The sequence below is a fragment of the Dysidea avara genome, chromosome 6, assembly GCF_963678975.1.
Source record: "Dysidea avara chromosome 6, odDysAvar1.4, whole genome shotgun sequence".
NCBI lineage: Eukaryota > Metazoa > Porifera > Demospongiae > Dictyoceratida > Dysideidae > Dysidea > Dysidea avara.
Window position 1 is genome coordinate 37,250,716 of NC_089277.1, and position 23,896 is coordinate 37,274,611.

Consider the following 23,896-nt stretch of genomic DNA (forward strand, 5'->3'; position numbering starts at 1 on the left):
TTTTGGATGGCAACATTAATTTTACATTCCAATAGTGAAAGATAAGAAACATCCAGTTTTGGATGGAAACAATTTACTACATTCAAATATTGGATGGTACGGAATATGTGACCACATCTGCAAGAATTCTATATGTTCGTGCAAGTCTAATTATACAGTAGAATGCAATAAACACAATTGGTGGTATTTATGAATTCAAAAAAATTCCATAAATTTTTTAAGCACTTGTTTCACAATGAACAAAGGTGATAACACCAAAAACTGTGGTAGCATTGTGAAATATCTGTTTCGTGTGAGTACTCTCAATGAGAAAGATGATATGAGCATTAGTCTGCCTTGTGTTTGACAAGCAGTTCACTATCACTTTTTTCTCACGTTTTCTCCTTTTCCCTCAGTGGCGTAGGGAGGGGGGTCAGGAACCTCCTGTAAAATTTAGACTTCTGCAAGCAGGACAAAATAGCGAGTAATATAGTGTAATGGCATTGAATTCATCTCTCAGGGAAGGATTTACAGAGGTACATGAGCCCTCTTCAAAACTTGTTAAAAAGATTGATATACTCTAATAGAGCTGTCTGGTATACTCTAATAGGACATGCATGTAAATGTTCATAACCATATGAAGTTTTTTTAAATTCTAACATTAATTGCAAAACTGAGTATGACCTTATACTGCTGTAGCTTTTGGTGTGCAGTGTTTAAACTTTAAAGATATAGAACTCCAGTAATTAATCACTTGTGTTATGCAAAATGAATTTATGCTATACACATTTGTATAGTTACACTGTTTTGATTGTAAGTCATGACATTTGTATCAGTGGATTTATGGTTCCAAGATAACTATCACTTACAGATTACTATATGTGTCTCTATGTGTTATGCTGTCTATTTATAGTACTAGCTTCATCCCAGGGGCACTTATATGCATTATAATTAATGTACTCAGTTTTCCATAAAATATAGCAATTTGCTGAGCTTTGATTCATTAAAATATTGAAAATCTCTCAGCAGCTGGGGGCTGCACCCCCAGATCCCTATTTCTGGTAACTCGATAATGCTGTTGGAACCCCCTTTCAAGAAATCCTTGCTACACCCCTGGCCCTGGTCGTAAGAATGGCCTAGAAGACAAAACGTGCCCAGCCATGGATTTGCCTGTTCATGGAGAACCTGATGGTGAAAGTTGCATCTTGGTAGAGGACTGTGCTCGTAAGTTATGATTGTTTAATTAAGCGCCTGTAATTTATTTTCCTTATTATCACTGTACAAATCATTTTTCTGCTATTGCCACTTTGTAGTGCTGTACCTTCAAAAGTTTTTGGCTTCTATAGCTGAAACTTCCTTTGACTATTCCTTTGGATATCTATATAAAGAAAATGCAATTAAATGGAATTTGAAAAATGTGCTAAAATATGGAGTTCTTGCCAATCTGGTCACATATCCAATTTTGGAAGGCAACAAATACATTCCAATATTGGAAGACAAGGAATATGTACGTATCTGATTTTGGATGGCAACAAATGCATTCCAATGCTGGAAGATGAGAAACATACAATTCTGGATGGCAACAATTTAATACATTCCAATATTGTAAGATTAAAAAATATCCCATTTTGGATGGCAACAAATACATTCCAAAGTTGGAAGATAAGAAACATCTGATTTTAGATGCTAACAATTTAATACATTCCAATATTGTAAGATTAAAAAATATCCCATTTTGGATGGCAACAAATACATTCCAAAGTTGGAAGATAAGAAACATCCGATTTTAGATGCTAACAATTTAATACATTCCATACAACTTAGCAAAGTTATCTAGCAGCCCATTTAGATGGCAAACATATAGAAACTTAAATACAGTCCAACAAGAAAGTTGTAGAGCTTATCACAGATATATGGCATCCCTAACTGTTGGTAACCAAACAGTCATGGTCCTATATTAAATGAATTTTGAAATATGAAAGATTAAAATTTTCAACGAAGTACTTCTGAACCATAATTAAATTAATATCCCATAATTTATATCCTATTCCTTAAAAGGTCTATACACAGTCTTCAATAATTGGTGAAATTTCCATTGTAAAATAAACACAGTGTAAAGTTACAGTCCATCTTGTAACACAAGATGGATCAAATTTTCATGAAATATTCAAAATATTTGTGGTCATAAATCAGAAACTATATGTGGTGTATGGGGCTAAAATCTTTTAGGGCTGATAAACACCACAAGTACTACAAACACACCAAGTTTTGTTAAGATCCAAGCGGTGAACATAAATTCCTTGTTGATTTGACATGGAATGACCCACATATATAGCTCTGTGATCCCCTAAACAATTGGAACTATAAAGATGCTCACCAGGTAGGGTACATACCAAAAGGAAATCGTTCCAGCTATTTCCAAGAAAAAAGTGATCAAAGCTTTGGATTTTGTTCGATTTTTCTGCATCCACCAATCCATGGAACCTATGTTGTTGATATTGGATGACATAAAGCTTGTTTAGTCCTCAATTCATTGTAAGTGTCCCCATTATAGGCATGCCAACATTGGATAGTCTACTATCTGGCTGGATTGCCACTGAAAGCTTTCAAGGCAGAGACTCAGTGTACATGCTCAAAATATTCAAAATTATGTTGGGAATGTTCTGAGAGAACAAGAAACATCATTTCAGCTAGGCTTGAGTCTATAATGCTCCAAAATTTGCCTATTATGCTTTTTGGCATTTCCCCAATTTTCTGCCTATTATGCTTGTTTTTATGCTTTTCAGAAATGCATTATGCTTCTATTTTGCATATTTTTCTAAATAAGAGAAGTTGTTCATACAATAGAACATGAATGAAAAGTGTCACTTCAAATTCAACATACAAAATTAGCAATAGCTTGAAATTGGGATGTGCTCCAGAGTTTGTAGGCATTTTAGAGCAAGGGATCTGGATGCAAATCTATAGTCTCTTAGAAGCTATAGACATTTTATTGTCTAATATCTTTGTAGCTTTGTATGCAAATGTTTATTCAATAAAAATAATATTATGATAGATCTTCTGAGTTTTAACAATTGGTATTCAAAGGACATCAACTGCTCAGTATATTATATTATGCAACTTGCATTTGCACCACCATGCCAAGAACATGTTAATCTCCTGGGGTAAACACTTAAATGGTTATCATTCTCTCTGTTGCATGTGATGACTGTTCTATTAGAGTGTTTGACTATTATATTAGAGAATTTCGATATTTTTGAAATATTTTCCTGTTTTGATATTAACCTCAGCCTCACTGCAGACCTGCAGATACTTCACTATTTTCAATGTCTAGATATTCACTAGCTATACTGACTCATCACTAACCTTATTATCATCAGAGCTTCTCAGTAGCTATTGTCTTCCATTGAATTTTCAAAAATCATTATCATCATAATTATCACGTTTTATTCAAAATCAGATGATAAGACACATTAGATATAGCTATAAACTGCTATGCCATGCCTTGGTACTAGCTAGTTGGCATAAGACTGCATGTGTCCTATAAAACTCAAACCCACAATGAAAAGCACTGAATCATTCCATCAAGTGTAAATTTGTAGTAAGAAGCTTAAAGCTGTAGTGCATTTTACCAAGAGTTCAAAATATATATACTGAGGAGAGTATCCTACTCTCATATGCTCCTGTAGAAGGGCGTATCGTGAAGTTATGATGTAACAACAAGATGTTGTGGTTTGTGACATGCAAGCAGCCATAAAAGTGCAAGAATCGTTAGTACCATTTCACACTCGCGACGCTCAGGATAGCCATATTCGCAAATGGACTAGCAAGAAACTCCTATGAAGTGGTCTTAACCCATGAATGAACGATTGTAGTTCGGTGAGAAACGTTTAGAGCTGGAGATGATTTGGTTGCTAGCGATGTTGTTAGGCACGCATTCAATCGATACCATGTTCAACTAATGACATCATTAATTATACAAAGAAAAACGGGCGAACTCAGAAGTGTTGCATCATAACTTCACAATACGCCCTTCTACAGGGGTATATGAGAGTAGGAAACTCTCCTCAGTATATATATTATGAACTCTTGATATTACTACTCATTGTCAGGAATTGTTTCACCATTTGAAACAGGTTATATAGCCCTTGACTTTGTGACTGTTATAGCAGAAGTTATACTTATGGTGGTGGAAACTTGCCCATTATGCCAGCATTATGCTTTATATTTTTCATCCCCTATTATGCCAAAAATTATGCCGGCATAATCGACACAAGCCTACTTTCCACTTTTGAAACCATGCAAATTCAATTACTAAATGTATAGTAGATTAGTTACCTATCAACACTTTACTTCACATAGAATCAAAGTGAAAAAGAAAATTTAATATAGTGCTGGACATCATAACTTTCCAAAAGATGTGTAGTGTGTTTGTGGCTTTGTAACTTCATGTGGGTTTGGTCTATTTCATTGAAATGTGGACAGGTGGAGCTTGTAACCATTGTGGTTACACAAACAGAATTTGAAGCTATACTAATGTAAAGTATTCATGCAATGATGTAATAATTGTTTAATTCAATGTTATTGCAAATAAAAGGGAAACATAAGTCACTTTTTCTGAGTCAAAAGGCACTCATGATCATGAAATTTGGTGCATACACAGATTGTAACATGTACAAAAAATATCCAATGTGGATTATTTTTTTAAATTGTAATCAATAGTTATAGCTTTTAGAACAAGTCTAGTGGATTTACACCACAAGCAAACGCTACTCTTGTTTATCAGGTTTTAAATGCATTTTGCTACTGCTTTACAGTTGAGACAAGTGTAGGGATGAGCCTATTTTGCTTTTTTTCCACCTATTTTTCTTTCCAGCAATTCTTTCATTTTTCACCTATTTTGCTCAATATTTTGCTCGGATTTTTTTTATTTTGCTGAGCATCAGTAAAAATTAATTGCAGTATCTCAAGCTTGCAAGCATGTATGACTGCTTTATTAGAATATTTTGTACATAGTGACTGCTCTATTAGAGTATCTCGATCTTTTGTCACCATTTCCTAGGAGCTCATGTTATCCTAATCCACACAAAAACAGCCAAGCTGTGAAAAAATGGTGTGGCCTTAAAAAGCCTGGGTGAAAAAAGTTGTGAAATCAAAGGTGGCGGCCAAGAAATGGCTGCAATGATGTTAATGCTAATAAATTTTAACAATGCACACAGCCATTATTAAAATTTTTAGCATTAACATCATTGCAGCCATTTCTTGGCCGCCACCTTTGATTTCACAACTTTTTTCACCCAGGCTTTTTAAGGCCGCACCATTTTTTCACAGCTTGGCTGTATTTGTGTGGATTTCACTCCTTTTTGTACTTTACAAGGCCCCAAAACCAGCCTATGGCTGACTTTGAGGTTTGTCTTTACTCACATTTCTTCTTTTCTATGTAGATACAATGATGATTATTGAAGACAGACTTATAAATGTATTTCATTGCATGATTTAATTCAATATTTCATAATATTATTGTAATACTCTAATAGAGCGCACATTTTTTTTGAGGACTCCTAATAGAACATACATAGAATGTTCTAGAACAGTCTAGAACTTCTATTGGTAGATTTATGAAATTACAAACGTTTGACTATAAGCAGATTTCAACTAGAAATTTCATTTATAAAGCAGAAATTAAGTGAGGTGATCAGTCAAGGTAACAATGGTTCAGTGGTTAAGGATGCAGGTGTTAGGTATGGAGGTCCCTGGTTCGAACTCTGGTAAGTTTTTTTTCCGACATTTTTTTGCACATCTTTTTTACCCCGTGGTGACTGTTCTATTAGAGTATCTCGATCCGCGATTTTACACTTGCTTAGTTTTTGCTTTATAACTTTGTCGCTGTAACTCTATTGCTATTCAAACTATCAAAAGGCACTGCTACGATGATCAGCCTATCTACACACCAATTTTCAAGTTATTTCTATGCTTGGTTTACCCTGTAGCCGTGACAGAAGTTTGATCTGTTTTTACGTGAATAAACGTCCATAACTCCTTGAATACTACTCAAACTTACTACAAACTTGGTACGTGAATCCACCGTTACACATTCTTAATTTGTGCCAAAGATCGAGGCAATCGAGTTACACGTTTGCATTTTATAGCAATTTTTGCAAAGTGTGCGAAAAGAAATTGAAGCCCCCGTAGCCCCCCCCGTACGGCATAAGAAAAAAACGAAGAAATTAAAACGAAATTTTGGACGCCCATATCTCGCAAATGGCTGTTTCGAATTTAATCTAATTTGCTGTGTGGCGTACCCTACCTGGGGGACAGCTATAATGCAAAAATAGTGTGCTTTGGAGAAGGGGCCATGGAGCTATGCATGCGTGAAAAAGCTGTTTTCTTTCTTCCTGTAAATATACTCACGATGTTGTCGCCTGCTTTCTTGGCCGCACTACCATGCGTGACTGTTCTATTAGAGTATCTCGATCTTTTTCATACAAAATGTGCTAAGCTGCCATTCCTCGGTGCCCATTTTTCCAATTTTCCACCTATTTTTCCAGCATTTTGCTCTTTGCTTTTACCAAAGTATTTTTCCAAAAAATTTTCCGGCAAAATCGGCGCATCCCTAGACAAGTGGCTGGCACTGCATAGAAACCTTAAATCCTCCCAGTTTATTATTATTATTATTATTATTACTAGGACTGGGTCACACATAACCAAGTATATTGTTTACGTATAAGACAACTTCTATTTTGTTTCTCTAACCGATGTACAGTAAGTACAGTAGGACCTCCACTATCTAAGCATCTGTGTGCCAGTTCAATTATAAAAGTGTTAAGATAAGTGAATCCATTTGTATAAATCAAGCCCATTCATTTGTATAGTAAGTTCCGTTCAACTGCTCTAATAGAACATACACTTACTCTAATAGAACGTTCACCTAATAACAGAATACTCAAATAAAACAGTTACTTACACTGTTCAGATAATAAAGAATTCGTATAATCAAGATTCAAGTCCTACTGTATCAACTGGTTATGTCACCATTGCATAGCATTTATGGTAGCCTTTACCTTGTATAAATAAATTGAGTTTGGTAACCTTCCATGTATATGGCAATGCTATATATGTACAATGGAAAGTCAGCGAAACTCAAACTATTTATTGCTACTAGAGAATCTTACACTTTGCTTTATTGATTACCATGTACTTCGCAGATTAGCATTCAGCAGGAGGTTCACAGATGATGGCACAAATCCCCCTCCTTTCAACCCAACAAGTGAGATGTAGGAGGTTGCCAATCATTTCTTTAGTGTCAACACTTTTCCATTACTACTGCTGGGTTGACTTAACTATTGGAAAAACAAACAGTAGATGTGTTCCCATACAAAAAAAAATACTGGCCAGACTATTGCTACCACACAATCATCGCCACCTAGTAAATTATGTACACATATGGGCATAAAATTCACACGCACACACGCACACACACACACACACACACACACACACACACACAAAAACATTATGTACATGGATAAAAGCACACATAATCATGTGCACACAATTTGACAGATACACACACATGCACATGTACACACACACACACACCCACACACTCACACACACACGCACACCCACCCACTCACTCACTCACTCACACACACACACACATACACACATTATGTACATGGATAAAAGCACACAATCATGTGCACACATATTTGACAGATACACACACATGCACATGTACACGCAAACACACACCCACACACTCACACTCACTCACACACACACACACACACACACACACGCACACACACACACACACACACACACAAACACACACACCCACCCTAAGTGTAGCCATGGCCAGGGTGGGCATGAGCAGGCATTGCCCTACCATTGCAGTTCCTTTCCCATCCATCAACCTTTGCCCAGCCATCACAAGCAACTAACTCAATGTTAGTTATGCTACACTAGATTCATGGCAGAGCACACACAACCCTGTGACAGCAATATGGCATGTACCACATTGTTTGAATTATGATTTTACCAAAGGCCTGAATTTGTGATTGACATCACAAGATATATTTAGGAGAAATCTCACGGAAAGCCCTTTTCACACCTCAAGTAAAATCACGTTTATTTTGTACATACTGTAACTATTCATTTGTAGCGTTGTGTAATGGACTGAAATATATAAGAGCGAAGTGTAATGGCCACCATTCAATCTCGAGTAGTTGGCCTTGACATTTCAGTTCAACTGTGCTTTAGTCTACTACAGAAAGTGCTGCACACCCAAGGCAAGGCACATAGACTGCCAGTGGAAAAGAAGAAAATTCTGCTCCATACATTTATGGTATATGCCATGAGGGTCAGATGGAACAGGAAATGGAGAGAAGATCAAGTCATCGTAAGAATTCCAACCGTATTTATGTAGATACTATCTAATCAAAAACAGTTAAGCTGTAAAAAAAGGTGCGGCCCCCAAAAAGGCCATGGTGAAAAAAGATGTGAAATCCAAGGTGGCGGCCAAGAAATGGCTGTGATGGTAGGTTAATGGTTACATTTTAATAACAACAATTCAGGTGAATTTGGTGCCAAGACCAAGCGGCACAAAATTCACCTGAATTGTCGTTATTAAAATGTAACCATTAACCTACCATCACAGCCATTTCTTGGCCGCCACCTTGGATTTCACATCTTTTTTCACCATGGCCTTTTTGGGGGCCGCACCTTTTTTTACAGCTTGGCTGTTTTTGATTAGATATCACTTCTTTTTGTATTTGTATACTGCAAAGCCGGCCTATGGCTGGCTTTGGGGCTTTTTTACCCCATGTGTTTTTTTCTTTACCACAGGAAGAAGAAAAGAACTTAAAGAAGATTTTTAATGCTTCAATTGTTTTTGATTTTATTAGTAATTATACAAATTATATACATATATTTATTACATGCCCATTATTCCCCACAGGATATTTTTTTTGCAGTTGATCTCTCTACTGGGTGACTCGAAATGTAGCTGAAATATATACAGGATGGTTTCTTTGTAGCTGAACTCTCTACAAGGTGACCTCTTCTAGCTGGTCTCTCTACAGGGTGATTTGTTTCTAGCTGAACTCTCTACAGGTGATTTGTTTGCAGCTAAACTCTCTACATGGTGGTTTGTTTGTAGCTGAACTCTCTACATGATGGTTTCTTTGTAGCTGAACTCTCTATAAGGTGACTTCGTCTAGCTGAACTCTCTACAGGGTGATTTTTTTTGTAGCTGAACTCTCTACAGGGTGATTTGTTTGCAGCTGAACTCTCTACATGATGATTCCTTTGTAGCTGAACTCTCTACAAGGTGACTTCGTCCAGCTGATCTCTCTACGGGGTGATTTGTTTTTAGCTGAACTCTGTACAGGTGATTTGTTTGCAGCTAAACTCTCTACATGGTGGTTTCTTTGTAGCTGAACTGCCTACATAATGGTTTCTTTGTAGCTGAACTCTCTACAAGGTAACTTCTTCTCTACAGGGTGATTTGTTGTAGTTGAATTCTCTACAAGGTGGTTTGTTTGAGGCTGAACTCTCTACATGGCGGTTTCTTTGTAGCTGAACTCTCTACAGAGTGATTTGTTTGCAGCTGAACTCTCTACATAATGGTTTCTTTGTAACTGAACACTCTACAAGGTGACTTCTTCTAGCTGATCTTTCTACAGGGTGAATTGTTGTAGCTGAACTATCTACAAGGTAACTTCTTCTAGCTGATCTCTCTACAGGGTGATTTGTTTGTAACTGAACTCTCTGCATGATGGTTTCTTTGTAGCTGAACTCTCTACAAGGTGACTTCTTCTAGCTGATCCCTCTACAGGGGGATTTACTTGTAGCTGAACTCTCTACAAGTGATTTATTTGCAGCTGAACTCTTTATGTGGTGGTTTCTTTGTAGCTGAACTCTCTACAAGGTGACTTCTTCTAGCTGATCCCTCTACAGGGGGATTTACTTGTAGCTGAACTCTCTACAAGTGATTTATTTGCAGCTGAACTCTTTATGTGGTGGTTTCTTTGTAGCTGAACTCTCTACAAGGTGACCTCTTCTAGCTGATCTCTCTACAGGTGATATTTTGCAGCTAAACACTCTACATGGTGGTTTCTTTGTAGCTGAACTCTGTACATGATGGTTTCTTTGTAGCTGAACTCTTTACAAGGTGACTTCTTCTAGCTGAACTCTCTATGGGGTAATTTCTTTGTAGCTGAACTCTCTATATGATGGTTTCTTTGTAACTGAACTCTCTACAAGGTAACTTCTTCTAGCTGATCCTTCTACTGGGTGATTTGTTTGCAGCTGAACTCTCTACATGGTGGTTTCTTTGTTGCTGAACTCTCTACAAGGTGAATTCTTCTACCTGATCTCTCTACAGGGTGATTTGTTTGTAACTGAACTCTGTACAAGTGCGTTTTTGTGGGTGATCTCACTGCAGGTTGATTTGTTTGCAGCTGAACTCACTAAAGGGTGATTTTGCTTGTAGCTGAACTCCTTGCATTGTGTCTAGTTTCTAGCTGATCTCTCTACAGGGTGATTTGTTTGTAGCTGATCTCTCTACAAGTTGATTTGTGTGTAGCTGATCTCTCTGCAGGTTGATTAATTTGTAGCCGATCTCTCTACAAGGTAATTTGTTTGTAACTGAACTGTCTATAAGGTGATTTATTTGTAGCTGATCTCTCTGCAGGTTGATTTGTTTTAGCTGAACTCTCTACAGGGTGATTTACTTGTAGCTGAACTCCTTACATTGTGTCTAGTTTCTAGCTGATCTCTCTACAGGGTGATTTGTGTGTAGCTGATCTTTCTACAGGTTGATTTGTTTGTAGCCGATCTCTCTACAGGATAATTTGTAGCTGAACTCTGTACAAGGTGCTTTTTTGTAGGTGATATCACTGCAGGTTGATTTGTTTGTAGCTGAAGTCACTAAAGGGTGATTTGCTTGTAGCTGAACTCCTTACATTGTGTCTAGTTTCTAGCTGATCTCTCTACAGGGTGATTTGTTTGTAGATAATCTCTCTACAAGTTGATTAGAGTGTAGCTGATCTCTCTGCAGGTTGATTAATTTGTAGCCGATCTCTCTACAAGGTAATTTGTTTGTAGCTGAACTCTCTATAAGGTGATTCGTTTGCAGCTGAACTCTCTACATGGTGGTTTCTTTGTTGCTGAACTCTCTACAGGGTGTTTTGCTTGTAGCTGAACTCTCTACAGGGTGATTTGTTTCTAGCTTATCTCTCTACAGGGTGATTTTTTTGTAGCTGACCTCTCCTCAGGGTGATATGTTTCTAGCTGATCTCTCTGCAGGTTGATTTGTTTGTAGCCGATCTCTCTACAAGGTAATTTGTTTGTAGCTGAACTGTCTAAAAGGTGATTTGTTTGTAGCTGATCTCTCTGCAGGTTGATTTGTTTTAGCTGAACTCTCTACAGGGTGAGTTATTTGTAGATGAACTCCTTACATTGTGTGTAGCTTGTAGCTGATCTCTCTACAGGGTGATTTGTTTGTAGCTGATCTCTCTACAAGTTGATTTGTGTGTAACTGATCTCTCTGCAGGTTGATTTGTTTGTAGCCGATCTCTCTACAGGGTAATTTGTTTGTAGCTGAACTCTCTATAAGGTGATTTATTTGTAGCTGATCTCTCTACAGGGTAATTTGTTTGTAGCTGAACTCTCTACAAGTTGATTTGTGTGTAGCTGATCTCTCTGCAGGTTGATTTGTTTGTAGCCGATCTCTCTACAGGGTAATTTGTTTGTAGCCGATCTCTCTACAGGGTGATTTTTTTGTAGCTGACCTCTCTTCAGGGTGATTTGTTTCTAGCTGATTGCTCTACAGGTTGATTTATTTGTAGATGAACTCTCTACAGGGTAATTTGCTTGTAGCTGAACTCCTTACTTTGTGTCTAGTTTGTAGCTGATCTCTCTACAGGGTGATTTGTTTGTAGCTGATCTCTATACAAGTTGATTTGTGTAGCTGATCTCTCTGCAGGGTGATTTGTTTGTAGCCGATCTCTCTACAAGGTAATTTGTTTGTAGCTGAACTATCTATAAGGTGATTTGTATGTAGCTGATCTCTCTGCAGATTGATTTGTTTTGGCTGAACTCTCTACAGGGTGATTTGTTTCTAGCTTATCTCTCTACAGGTTGATTTGTGTGTAACTGATCTCTCTACAAGCTGATTTGTTTGTAGCTGATCTCTCTGCAGGTTGATTTGTTTCTAGATGATCTCTCTACAGGTTGATTTGTTTATTGCTGATCGCTCTAAAGGTTGATTTGTTTGTAGCTGAACTCTCTGCAAAGTGTTTTGTTTGTAGTTGATCTCTCTACAAGGTGATTTTTTGTAGCTGACCTCTCCTCAGGGTGATTTGTTTCTAGCTGATCTCTCTACAGGGTGATTTTTTGTAGCTGACCTCTCTTCAGGGTGATTTGTTTCTAGCTGATTGCTCTACAGGTTGATTTGTTTGTAGATGAACTCTCTACAGGGTAATTTGCTTGTAGCTGAACTCCTTACTTTGTGTCTAGTTTGTAGCTGATCTCTCTACAGGGTGATTTGGTTGTAGCTGATCTCTCTACAAGTTGAATTGTGTGTAGCTGATCTCTCTGCAGGTTGATTTGTTTGTAGCCGATCTCTCTACAAGGTAATTTGTTTGTAGCTGAACTGTCTATAAGGTGATTTGTTTGTAGCTGATCTCTCTGCAGGTTGATTTGTTTTAGCTGAACTCTCTACAGGGTGATTTGTTTGTAGCTGAACTCCTTACATTGTGTGTAGTTTGTAGCTGATCTCTCTACAGGGTGATTTGTTTGTAGCTGATCTCTGTACAAGTTGATTTGTGTGTAGCTGATCTCTCTGCAGGTTGATTTGTTTGTAGCCGATCTCTCTACAGGGTAATTTGTTTGTAGCTGAACTCTCTATAAGGTGATTTGTTTGTAGCTGATCTCTCTGCAGGTTGATTTGTTTTAGCTGAACTCTCTACAGAGTGATTGCTTGTAGCTGAACTCCTTACATTGTGTCTAGTTTCTAGCTGATGTCTCTACAGGGTGATTTTTTGTAGCTGAACTCTCTACAGGGTGATTTGTTTCTAGCTTATCTCTCTACAGGTAGATTTGTGTTGATTTGTTCATTGCTGATCACTCTAAAGGGTAATTTGTTTGTAGCTGAACTCTCTCCACAGTGACTTGTGTGTAGCTGAATTCTGTGTAGCTGAATTCTCTAGAGAGTGACTTAATTGTAGCTGAATTCTCTACAGGGTGCATGACTTGTTTATAGCTGAACTTTCTTCAGTGTGACTTGTAATGTTCTGAATCTCTATAGTGATATATTTGCTTAACTCTCCACATGGTGACTGTCTTCTTGCTGAACTGTCTATAAGATTAACTGTTTGCAGCTGAACTCCCTACAGAATAACTTGTGATGTAATAAAATTCTATAATGGAGTAAATAAATTAGCCGAATGCTCTATTAGGGTGACTGTTCTATTAGAGTATCTCGATCTCGCATTTGCTACACGGAGTTGGCTTTCGAATCATAACTCAGTGGTTTGTAATCCGATCCTTCTGTACTACTGCAAGTACTTTCTATGAAGATTATTCCAGCTATACACCGATTTTCAGCTCATTGCTCTAAGCGATTTGCCTAGTAGGCGTGAAAACTAATACTTTTTTATTCCTAAAAATCGATCGCGTAATTGTGACACAGGTTGGGTTTTGTGTCATATCTCCATGGTCTTTATCTCGATTCCTTTCAAACCAACAAAAGGCACTCCTACGATGGTTACTCCATCTACATAGCAATTTTCAATTCATTCCATGAAGCGGTTTACCCTGTAGGCGTGACAACAAATCGATCTTGTTTTACGCGAATAATCGGTCATAACTCCTGAACCATTCATCGGATTTGTACCAAAGTTGATGCTAGGATTCGCCGTTGGACTCCCTTTCTGTGTGCCAAATTTCAAGGCGATCGGAGTACGGGTTTGCTTGTTATAGCAATTTTTGCAAGTGTGAGAAAAGACGAAGAAGAAAAAAAAAAAAAAACGAAGAAAAACAAAACCTAACTTTGGCCACTCGTATCTCGGAAATGGCTTGAGTGATTTCCTTCAAATTTGGAATGTAGACTCCCCTAGCTGGCGGGCAACTCTGCAGCAAATGTGGTTCCAATCAGATGAGGTGTCACCGAGATACAAATGTGTGAAAATGACGTTTTCTTTCTTCCTGTCAATATACTCACGGTGTGGCGCGCCGGATTCTTGGGCCGCACGACACACTATCGTGTGTCTTGATATCTGTGCAAAGTGTACATTTGGTACAACTCAGTGGGACCAAACTTAATTTGTTACTAAGAAGTAGGCCTGAGCCAAATACGTTCAAAATTTTGCCTAAAATGCTTTCATGAATTTCCCAAAATATTTACCTATTATGCACTTCATGCAGTGTCCCTTCCTAGCTTAACAACATTCCTTACCATAATTTTAGAATATTTCAATCAGCGAATGCTCTATTAGAGCATTTCACTACATACTGACTGTTCTATTAGAGAGTACTGATCAAAGGAGGTATGCCAGTGGCAGATCCAGGGGGCACATCCTCCCTACACATACACCCCTTCAAAAAATTGCATACAAGATCAATATACTCTGATAGAGCAATCAATTACACTAATAAAGCAGTCACAGTGTTCATGAAGCAGTGTATATGTAGCTTACATATGAAGCTATTGATAAGGATGTTATTTTACATAACATACATAATATAATATATATTTGATAAAGGATAACTAGCTATTATTGTTGTGACCTTTTTTAAATTTTTTCTTCAACATTTTTTTAGAAAGGTACCCCCTCTTTCCAAACTCTGGATCCGCCCCTGTATGCACAATGTACTTGAGTGCTAATTACTAGTACTTACGCTGTCCTTAATATTCACATTGGCTCCTCTTGATAATAATAGTTCCGCTACTAGTGTGTGACCTTTCTTTACTGCTATGTGTAATGGAGTGTTACCTGACTACAATGACAATGACATAATTCAATGTATATGCATGCTATAATCAATATAAGTACTCACTTTATTAACACTATTCACATCAGCTCCTTTTGATAATAATAGTTCTACTACTTGTGTGTGACCATTCTTTACTGCTCTATGTAATGAACTATTCACATCAGCTCCTCTTGACAATAATAGTTCTGCTACTTCTGTGTGACCTTTCTTTAATGCTATGTATAATGGAGTATCACCACTTAACTACAATGATAATGGATGAAGTACTGCATTACTGTAAGTACATATACTCACACTGTCCTCACAGTTCACATCAGCTCCTCTTGATAATAATAGTTCTACTACTTGTGTGTGACCATTCTCTACTGCTCTATGTAATGAACTATTCACATCAGCTCCTTTTGACAATAATAGTTTTACTACTTGTGTGAGACCTTTCTTTAATGCTATGTATAACGGAGTATCACCTGACTACAATAATACCGAATAAAGTACTGCATTACTGTAAGTACATATACTCACTATGCCCTCACAGTTCACATCAGCTCCACTTGATAATAATAATTTCGCTACTTGTGTGTGGCCATTCTCTACTGCTTTGCATAATCGATTATTCCCACCAGCTAGTTCTGCTACTTTCACATCTGAATAAGCTCCTCTTGATAATAATAGTTCTGCTACTAGTGTGTGATCATTCTGTACTGCTATGTATAATGGAGTATCACCTGACTACAATGATAATGAATAAAGTACTACATTACTGTAAGTACATAAACTCACACTGTCCTCACAGTTCGCATCAGCTCCACTTGATAATAATAATTCTGCTACTTGTGTGTGACCATTCTGTACTGCTATATGTAATGGAGTGTTACCTGACTACAATGATAATGACATAATTCAATGTCTATGCTATAATCAATACTAGTACTCACTTCATCAACACTATTCACATCAGCTTCTCTTGATAATAAAAGCTCTACTACTTGTGTGTGACCATTCTTTACTGCTACGTATAATGGAGTGTCACCTGACTACAATGACAATGAATAAAGTACTGCATTACTGTAAGTACATAAACTCACACTGTCCTCACAGTTCGCATCAGCTCCACTTGATAATAATATTTCCCCTACTTGTGTGTGACCATTCTGTACTGCTATATGTAATGGAGTGTTACCTGACTACAATGATAATGACATAATTCAATGTCTATGCTATAATCAATACTAGTACTCACTTCATCAACACTATTCACATCAGCTTCTCTTGATAATAATAGCTCTACTAGTTGTGTGTGACCATTCTTTACTGCTACGTATAATGGAGTGCTACCTGACTACAATGACAATGAATAAAGTACTGCATTACTGTAAAGTACATACTGTATACTCACACTGCCCTCACAGTTCACATCAGCTCCACTTGATAATAATAATTCTGCTACTTGTGTGTGACCATTCTTTACTGCTGCATGTAATCGACTATTCACATCAGCTAGTTTTGCTACTTTCACATCTGAATAAGCTCCTCTTGATAATAATAGTTCTGCTACTTGTGTGTGACCATTCATTAATGCTATGTATAATGGAGTAATACCTGACTACAATGATAATGAATAAAGTACTGCATTACTGTAAGTACATATACTCACACTTCCCTCACAGTTCGCATCAGCTCCTCTTGATAATAGTAGTTCTACTACTTGTGTGTGACCATTCACTACTGCTTTATGTAATCGACTATTCACATCAGCTAGTTTTGCTACTTTCACATCTGAATAAGCTCCTTTTGATAATAATAGTTCTGCTATTTGTGTGTGCCAATTCTTTACTGCTATGTATAATGGAGTATCACCTGACTGAAATGACAACGAATAAAGTACTGCATCACTGTATGTACATATACTCACACTTCCCTCACAATTCACATCAGCTCTAGCCTTGAGCCAATTATGCTTTGAAAATTGCCTATTATGCTTTTGAGCAGTGCTCAAAAATCCAGCCTATTATGCTCAAAATTATGCTGTCAAAATCAAGATTATGCTCGAGAGCTGAATGTTTTATTACAGTATATCTGCATTTCCTGACTGCTGTATTAGAGTAAGTGACTGCTCTATTAGAGTATCTCAATCTTATGTGAATAATCAGTCAAGAAATAGTAAAAATAATAACACTACAAGGTTTTGATATGGAATGCAGTAATAATGTGCAGTGTGTTCATGCTTTGCAGTATTTTTGGTGCACACATTGCGCATTTTAATTAAAATTCTTGAAAATCGTCCTATTATGCTGGCATAATGCTTGATGCTTTTGCTAGCCTATTATGTTCAACATTATGCAGGCATAATTGGCGCAAGCCTAATCAGCTCTTCTTGATAATAATAGTTCTACTATTTGTGCATGACCGTTCATTACTGCATTGTGTAATGGAGTATTGCCCAACTACAAAGATAAAGACAACATCAGTTAATCATTAAGTAAACATTGCAAATAGTTAGGACAATTTAACCCTGTGGTTTCCTTTCTTTTGAGGTTTCCTTTTTTCTGAGATTGTTGAGGGACATGGTCATTATGCTACAGCACACTTCCAGTGACTAACCTACGTTTCATGCAGTTTTAGCTTTGTGAGAAATAACTACTGTAGTAGAGGGGCAAGCATTAAATCAAAGCAAAAGATCTAAAAACCTCAATAGAGTAATCACATAAAATTTGGATGACTGTATTATTGGGGTAAGTGAGTGTTCTTTTAGAGTATCTTGATTTTTCAATAATATTTTATGTTAGCAATGCGCCCTAGGTACTTCAATAGTCTATGCACTTTGTGTTGCTGGGAAGGTGTTTGGGGCTTTCAGGACTTGTTAAGGTGAAAGATGTGACATATTGTGATGCCGTTAGTTGCGTGGATACAGTTTAAAGTGGGCCTGGTGATTGTAGTCTGGAATTTTACAATGAATTAGGTTGACAACATTGCATAAAATTATAAAATCTCTTATTGACAAACGTGCTGCATTTCAAACATTTTTCTGGTAAATCAGTTATATTGAGAGTGGTTATAGTTCATCATTTTATGACATATTGAATGGTGAAAAAGTTAAATCCTTTGTATTGCTTGTGACATAATCATTTTAATAACATTTGCATTATTACTTCAATTGTGTATATCACAGTAGCCTGCAAGAACAGTAGAAATCAAAACTGTGTTGATGATTACAAAAGGAAAACAAATTGCAAAGGGAAAACAGAAAACAAAGTCTGACCTCCAAGTCAAATTCATAGGACAGTCATTAGTATTAATTTTTGTTCTAAAGAGTATGCTAAACGTTTTTTAGCTTTCACTATTCCAAAGTTATAGCCATTCATAAGTGCAAAAATAGCCCTATTTTCACCTGCATAATATTATGCAATAATATTATAGTACTTAACAAGACACACGGTAGTGTGCTGTACAGCCCAAGAAGTCAGCATGCCACACCATGAGTATACTGACAGGAAAAACAGAAAACATGAATTTCACACATTTGTTGCTGTGTGGCGCCTTTGCAAATGAGAGGATTTTTGCTGTGGAAATTCCTTCCACTGTCAATAGTCAGCATACAAAATTTGAGCACAATCACTTCAAGCATTCTGGAACTATGAGACTTCAAAAATTGGCATAGTTGCTTTGTTTTTATTTCTTTTCTTCTTTACAAAAGCTGCCATAAAATGTGACTGAATCTGGGAAAACCTGTCTTATCGCCCATGTCAGCAGATTCAATTTTCATCAAGAACACAAAGCTACATAAATACATTATCTAATTTCACAGTCGAATCAGCCAGACTTCAGTGGTCTGCTTTTGCTGGTTGTTTTTCCCAAGCCCAGTGGCGATCCATACGTGCGGTGTGGGACCTTAATGGAGCTCAGGTCAGCCTGGAGATAGCTGCATGTGGCTAAACAGCTCCGTGGTGCTGAATAAAGACATGTACTGTAACTTTCCTCTCATTTAAGCTGGTTTTGAAACCTGAATGGCACATAACTTGGCCTAATTTATCTGTACACCTTCCTTTTCAATTTTTCAACAGACTCTTACTTTCCTTCCGGGCCCTGCCTCCCTTCCCTTTTGTAGCTCGCCTGATACAGTCAACCTCAGTTTTAAAACTATGTAAAATGGCAGGAAACTTAGCTGTTGGCTACTTGCACAGTGGATGCTCTGGAAGGTAAGACATTAGTGTAGAACTGTGACAATTCAGTACACATACATGTAGCTTCAACCATTGGCAAGCTATAACACACTAAATACATAAAACCGACATTTCTTGATACTTTTGAATAGGCAATAAGCAGAGTTGGGGGTAACGCATTACAAATGTAACACACTACATAATAATATTACTTTTACAGTAACGAGTCATATAACGTGTTACATGACAAAGTAGCAAGTAATATGTAACAGATATTACATCCGGAAATTGTAACAAATGTAACGCGTTACTTCCTTTTAAGGCGCATTGTATCCAGGGACATGACTGATTGCATTTTGGGTCCAGACAAGACTGGAGATAGCGCTATAGGTATGGACAAAGAATGATAGTGTATTGGGGGTGCCCTTGAGGCCAAGATACAACAACAAAGTATGTATTTGTGGCTGAACTACACCAGAGAAACACATGTCTCGCTCGTATCACTTGTAGTTGTAGGCTGGTAACTTGTATTTAGAAGGTTGGACTTACTTTGTAACGAACAAATATAATATGTAATATTATTACTAGTTACAGCCCTCGAAGTAGCGATTAATATGTAACCTGTTACTCTTTTCAGTAAGTAATATGTAACTGTAGTGTGCTACATCATGTAAACGTAATGGAGTAATATGTGACTAGTTACATTTTTAGTGTAGCGACCCCAACTCTGGCAATAAGACTGTTTTTCCAGACTGGGTCACAAATGTGGATGGATTAACTGATTGCCTTGAAATTTAGCACACAGAAGGGGTTGAAAGGTACATGTTGGCATCAAGTTTTTCTGGAATACAATAAACAGTCAAGAGGTTTTTAATGATCATTCATGAAAATAACACTGCTATATTGTCACGACTATAACATAAATCACTTATGGGAAGAAGTTGAAAATTGGTACATGGACAGGCTAGCATCAAACTTTTGTGGTTTGAAAGAAATCAAGCTAAAGACCATAAAGATACAGCAATAAAACAACAGTGTGTAACTATTACGTGATCGAGATTGTTGCTAATAAGAAAAGATTACTTGCCATGCCTACCAGACAAACCGGTCAGGAGAATGAGTAAAAAATCAGATGAATTAATGATCTTAGAAGGCTCTTCAATGGTATAGAGTATGATTAAAAGTCACAGAGTTATAAAAATGACATCCAACTCCACGTAGCAAGTGCAAAATTGAAATACCCTAATACAACAGTCACCCTTATAGAGCAGTCAGTTAAGAAGTAAATTACTCTATTGAAGTATTCAACTATGTCTTGTAGAGAAATTTAACTATGTTATAAGCTACCCTGCATAGAGCTAATCTACCAAATAAAAGTCACCCTGTACACAGCTCAGCTACAATCCAGCCACCATGTAGAGTTCAGTTATCAATAAATCTTGTCCTTTCTCAAGAAACGGATTTCCAGATTCTTCATCCACTGCTATTAAAGAATTTACATCTTTCTGAAATGCACACTGGACACTACAATGCTGTTCATGATGCACCTGTTTGCAATCATCCTGTGCTATCTTTGCATACTCCAGCCACCATCCAATGTCTCAAAGCCAAGGGCTCAGTTGTCAATCTGATTGCTCCTCCAAACTCTTTGACTGTAGCATAATTTTGCTCATGGGATTGGTCAATAGCCACTGCTGAAAACTTGTTGCTTGTTTTGTGGATGACAAATTTTCCTGCATGGAATTCTGCCACAATTTCTGAATGTTTTTTAAAAAGTCCCACCATGTCACGAAAATGTACAGGTAGCCACTTGGAATAATGAATGTGGTCTAATACAAACATCCAGGTGATCTTCACTAGTGATTCAAAGTAAACCTGAAAGGTTCCTTCACGAATAGATCTAACATACAGCAGTAAGACAATCTCCAGGGATAATATTTTTCAACCTGTAGTTGAATGTTAACTTTTGATAAACAGCATTGCTCTAGAAACAGATTAATCCCTGACTCAGATGTGTATTCATCATATGATTGTTTCAAAAGTGCATGGATATGCATAATCCACCTAACACCAGTACAAAGTGGTCCTCTCCTAAACTGGCCAACCAAGTCTATACTGAATTTGCTTGGAAAGTGCATACAATGATTGATCCAAAGCAAGAATAGGGACTTGACCTGCAGCTCCAACAATTTACATTGAATGTTTTGCCCTATCTATGAACAATGGTAACGGTGCATTAATTGTGGATGGTGGGATCACAGCTTCTTGTAAGCTGGAATGATATGCTAACCAATTTGTTTTCTCTAAGTGCTGCTTTTTAAGACTTGCCATTACTGCTTTAAGCCACTTCCAATCTTCTTTCTCAGCTTTACTAATAGCATGAAAATTGGAACATCGCACAGGATTATTGATAATTGGCACTTCAAATTCTTTGGTTTTGAAAGCAGCTGGTAGTACACCAGTGCATATCTGAGGGAGAGGAGCAGTTGCTTTACCAGAAGTAGTTTGGTCAATGATCAATTTACTTCGGTTGTTGCCTTCAAAATCATCAGAACAATGCTGCATGAGAGAAATTTCTGTACCATGAAAGGAATCTTTTGCTGTGGCAACACTGGGGTTGTAATCAATGTTATCAGCTGCTGCTATTGGAAACAGTCCACGCATCTTTGGAGGACAAACAACACCATCTAAAGCAAACTGATCACATACCCCAATGCCCAAGCCAGAAGTCAATTGCAAAAAGAAGACTGCAAAAAACCCATATCCCCAGATTAAAGAGTGTATCAATAAGTGTTCTTTTTCGAGTGACAGTATGTATCTTCAATACTACATACAAAGTAAGTGGTGTTTCATGATCACAGTTGTGACAGTGATGAGAAAAATTCATACTTCGACCATATTTCACACTAGTAAACATAAGTAGTTGAGATATCGAAAACACTGTTCTTGTGGTGGCTGCAGCAACCTCAAACTGATTTTGATGTTGGGATCATCAAGTATCATCCTAACAAAAGCTATCAAAGATGGTGGTATGAGATCTTTCTCACATGATGGCTTAAAGGATCCATCAAACAAATATTCTTTTCTAACATGTCTTTACACACTCTTGTGCAGCCCATGCCAAGTGCAATGCATCATCATCAATATTACAGTACAAGCTTTCATTAGAGCAGAACCTATATCAAATGTCAGAATTATAAATTTGCCTTGTGATTCTAGTTGTGAATGTGCTTGAAGATAGTAATGATTCTTTAAGCCTTGAAGTGTGCGTTCTACCTTCAACATCAACACCAAACTGCTCAAGTCAAATCTTGCACTAATGTGCAAGATCAGTTAATCTAAAGACGGATGTCTTCTTTTCGAGAGTCTTCTATGAAGGCAACCAATTCTGTGAATGCAATACCACGCAGATGTGAATCACAACTTTTATCGGCGACTGTGTTTTCCAAAGCCCTTGCTCTATTGTAGAGTTTACAAGGCATTTTCGATGATATTTGCCTCAACGGCAATCGTGTCCCCAGGTTCAAGCTTGGCTAGCAAAGCAGTATTTTCCAACTAAATTGCACATCTACAAACTTTTGCAACAATATCATATGTAGATGCATTGTGGAGACCTTCAGATCCAGCTGGCTTATTGCAAAGGAAGCACTTGTCATCTTTAAGATATATAGAGCCATGAGTTAAATGTGTGTGCACAACTGATGGGCTGATTTTTCTTTAGCTTTTTCTGTATTTGTTCTTGACTAGTTTTGTCTGGTTACATTTTGGCGACATGTCTTATGCCAGCCAGCATGATGTCTCATCTACGTTGCCTCAATACCATCACCATCATCAAGTTGTTTGATATCGCCAGCTCACTGAAGTTAGTTAGTCACTCTGCTAGAGCTTTATACCCACTGCAAACAGATGCCATGTCACTTTTAACTGCATATGGACACTGTAATCCTGTTCCATTTTCTTGGCAAAGAATGCAAAGATTCCAATTTATGTTGCTAGTTATACTAATTCGCTCTAGTGTAGTAGTCTCAGTGTATGTCACTTTGTCATTGTATACAATCAAAAAAAAAAAAACTTGACTAACCTACATAAATATGTTGTAATAATTATGCAATCCCTACTTGGTGTTTTAGACTTATTCCAAGTTAATTTACTTTACTTGGCAGAGCAATAATTTTGAAGCACTATCAACAGTCAACCATCTGGTAAATATAGTGTTATTATGCTAGCATGTACAGAATCACAGGTATGAAATATCAGGTTGGTGAAGGCTTGCATGTTTAGGTTTTTGCTTAGATAAAGCATATTAGTATTTTAAGATGGACATGTATAAAACTTTAAAAGATGTATATGTTGTAATAGAATGTGGTACAGACATAATTCCAGTCTCTTTTACTTCTGGAGGAGTCAGCTTTTATTTGACACCAAGCACTTCTTATTTTATTCATTGTAAAAATGGTCAAAAGGTATAAAGTTGGCATTTTCATACTTAATCGACCTCTAGAAGTCACAAAAGGTCAAATCCAGGGTGGTTCTTGATTTGAAAATGACCTATACAAACTATGTACCACGTTTCAAGTTTTTATCACAAAGAGCACAAAAAGTGTTTAGGAGCTCTACTAAACAAAAACAAGTTGATGTTGTGCTACTTCTAAAAACCAGGCACCATGCAGCTAGCTAACTCATCTGGAATGAACTATCAAACAGTACAGTAGTACTGTTTAAGTAGGGTTTGCATCAAAAGTGACATGCGCCGC

The 23,896-nt window shown here is 37.2% G+C and overlaps 2 protein-coding genes across 2 annotated transcripts in view; both read right to left on the minus strand.

The window, feature by feature from the left end:
• Nucleotides 1-14,868: 14,868 nt before the first annotated feature.
• LOC136259454 (ankyrin-1-like) lies at nt 14,869-17,239 on the minus strand. Its single transcript, XM_066052938.1, has 11 exons — nt 17,231-17,239; nt 16,637-16,843; nt 16,379-16,585; nt 16,223-16,321; nt 16,068-16,166; nt 15,918-16,016; nt 15,763-15,861; nt 15,505-15,711; nt 15,277-15,453; nt 15,046-15,225; nt 14,869-14,985 (listed from the first exon to the last, which is right to left on the minus strand). The coding sequence occupies exons 1-11, from the start codon at nt 17,237-17,239 to the stop codon at nt 14,869-14,871; spliced, it is 1,500 nt and encodes a 499-aa protein (XP_065909010.1).
• A 58-nt stretch (nt 17,240-17,297) lies between these two features.
• Nucleotides 17,298-23,896, minus strand: part of LOC136259455 (ankyrin repeat domain-containing protein 65-like) — an 86,066-nt gene continuing 79,467 nt past the window's right edge. Inside the window, exon 7 of the mRNA XM_066052939.1 lies at nt 17,298-17,426. Coding sequence (XP_065909011.1) covers nt 17,343-17,426 — 84 coding nt within the window. The 3' untranslated portion in view covers nt 17,298-17,342. The remainder of the gene's footprint in view (nt 17,427-23,896) is intronic.

Bases quoted from the DNA above. Each gene is read 5' to 3' on its own strand.
- LOC136259454 (XM_066052938.1), bottom strand. The intron at 16,167-16,222 runs GTGAGTACTAGT...TTATCATTGTAG, and splicing joins ATGTGAATAGTGTTGATGAA to TCAGGTAACACTCCATTACA. The intron at 15,862-15,917 runs GTGAGTACTAGT...TTATCATTGTAG, and splicing joins ATGTGAATAGTGTTGATGAA to TCAGGTAACACTCCATTACA.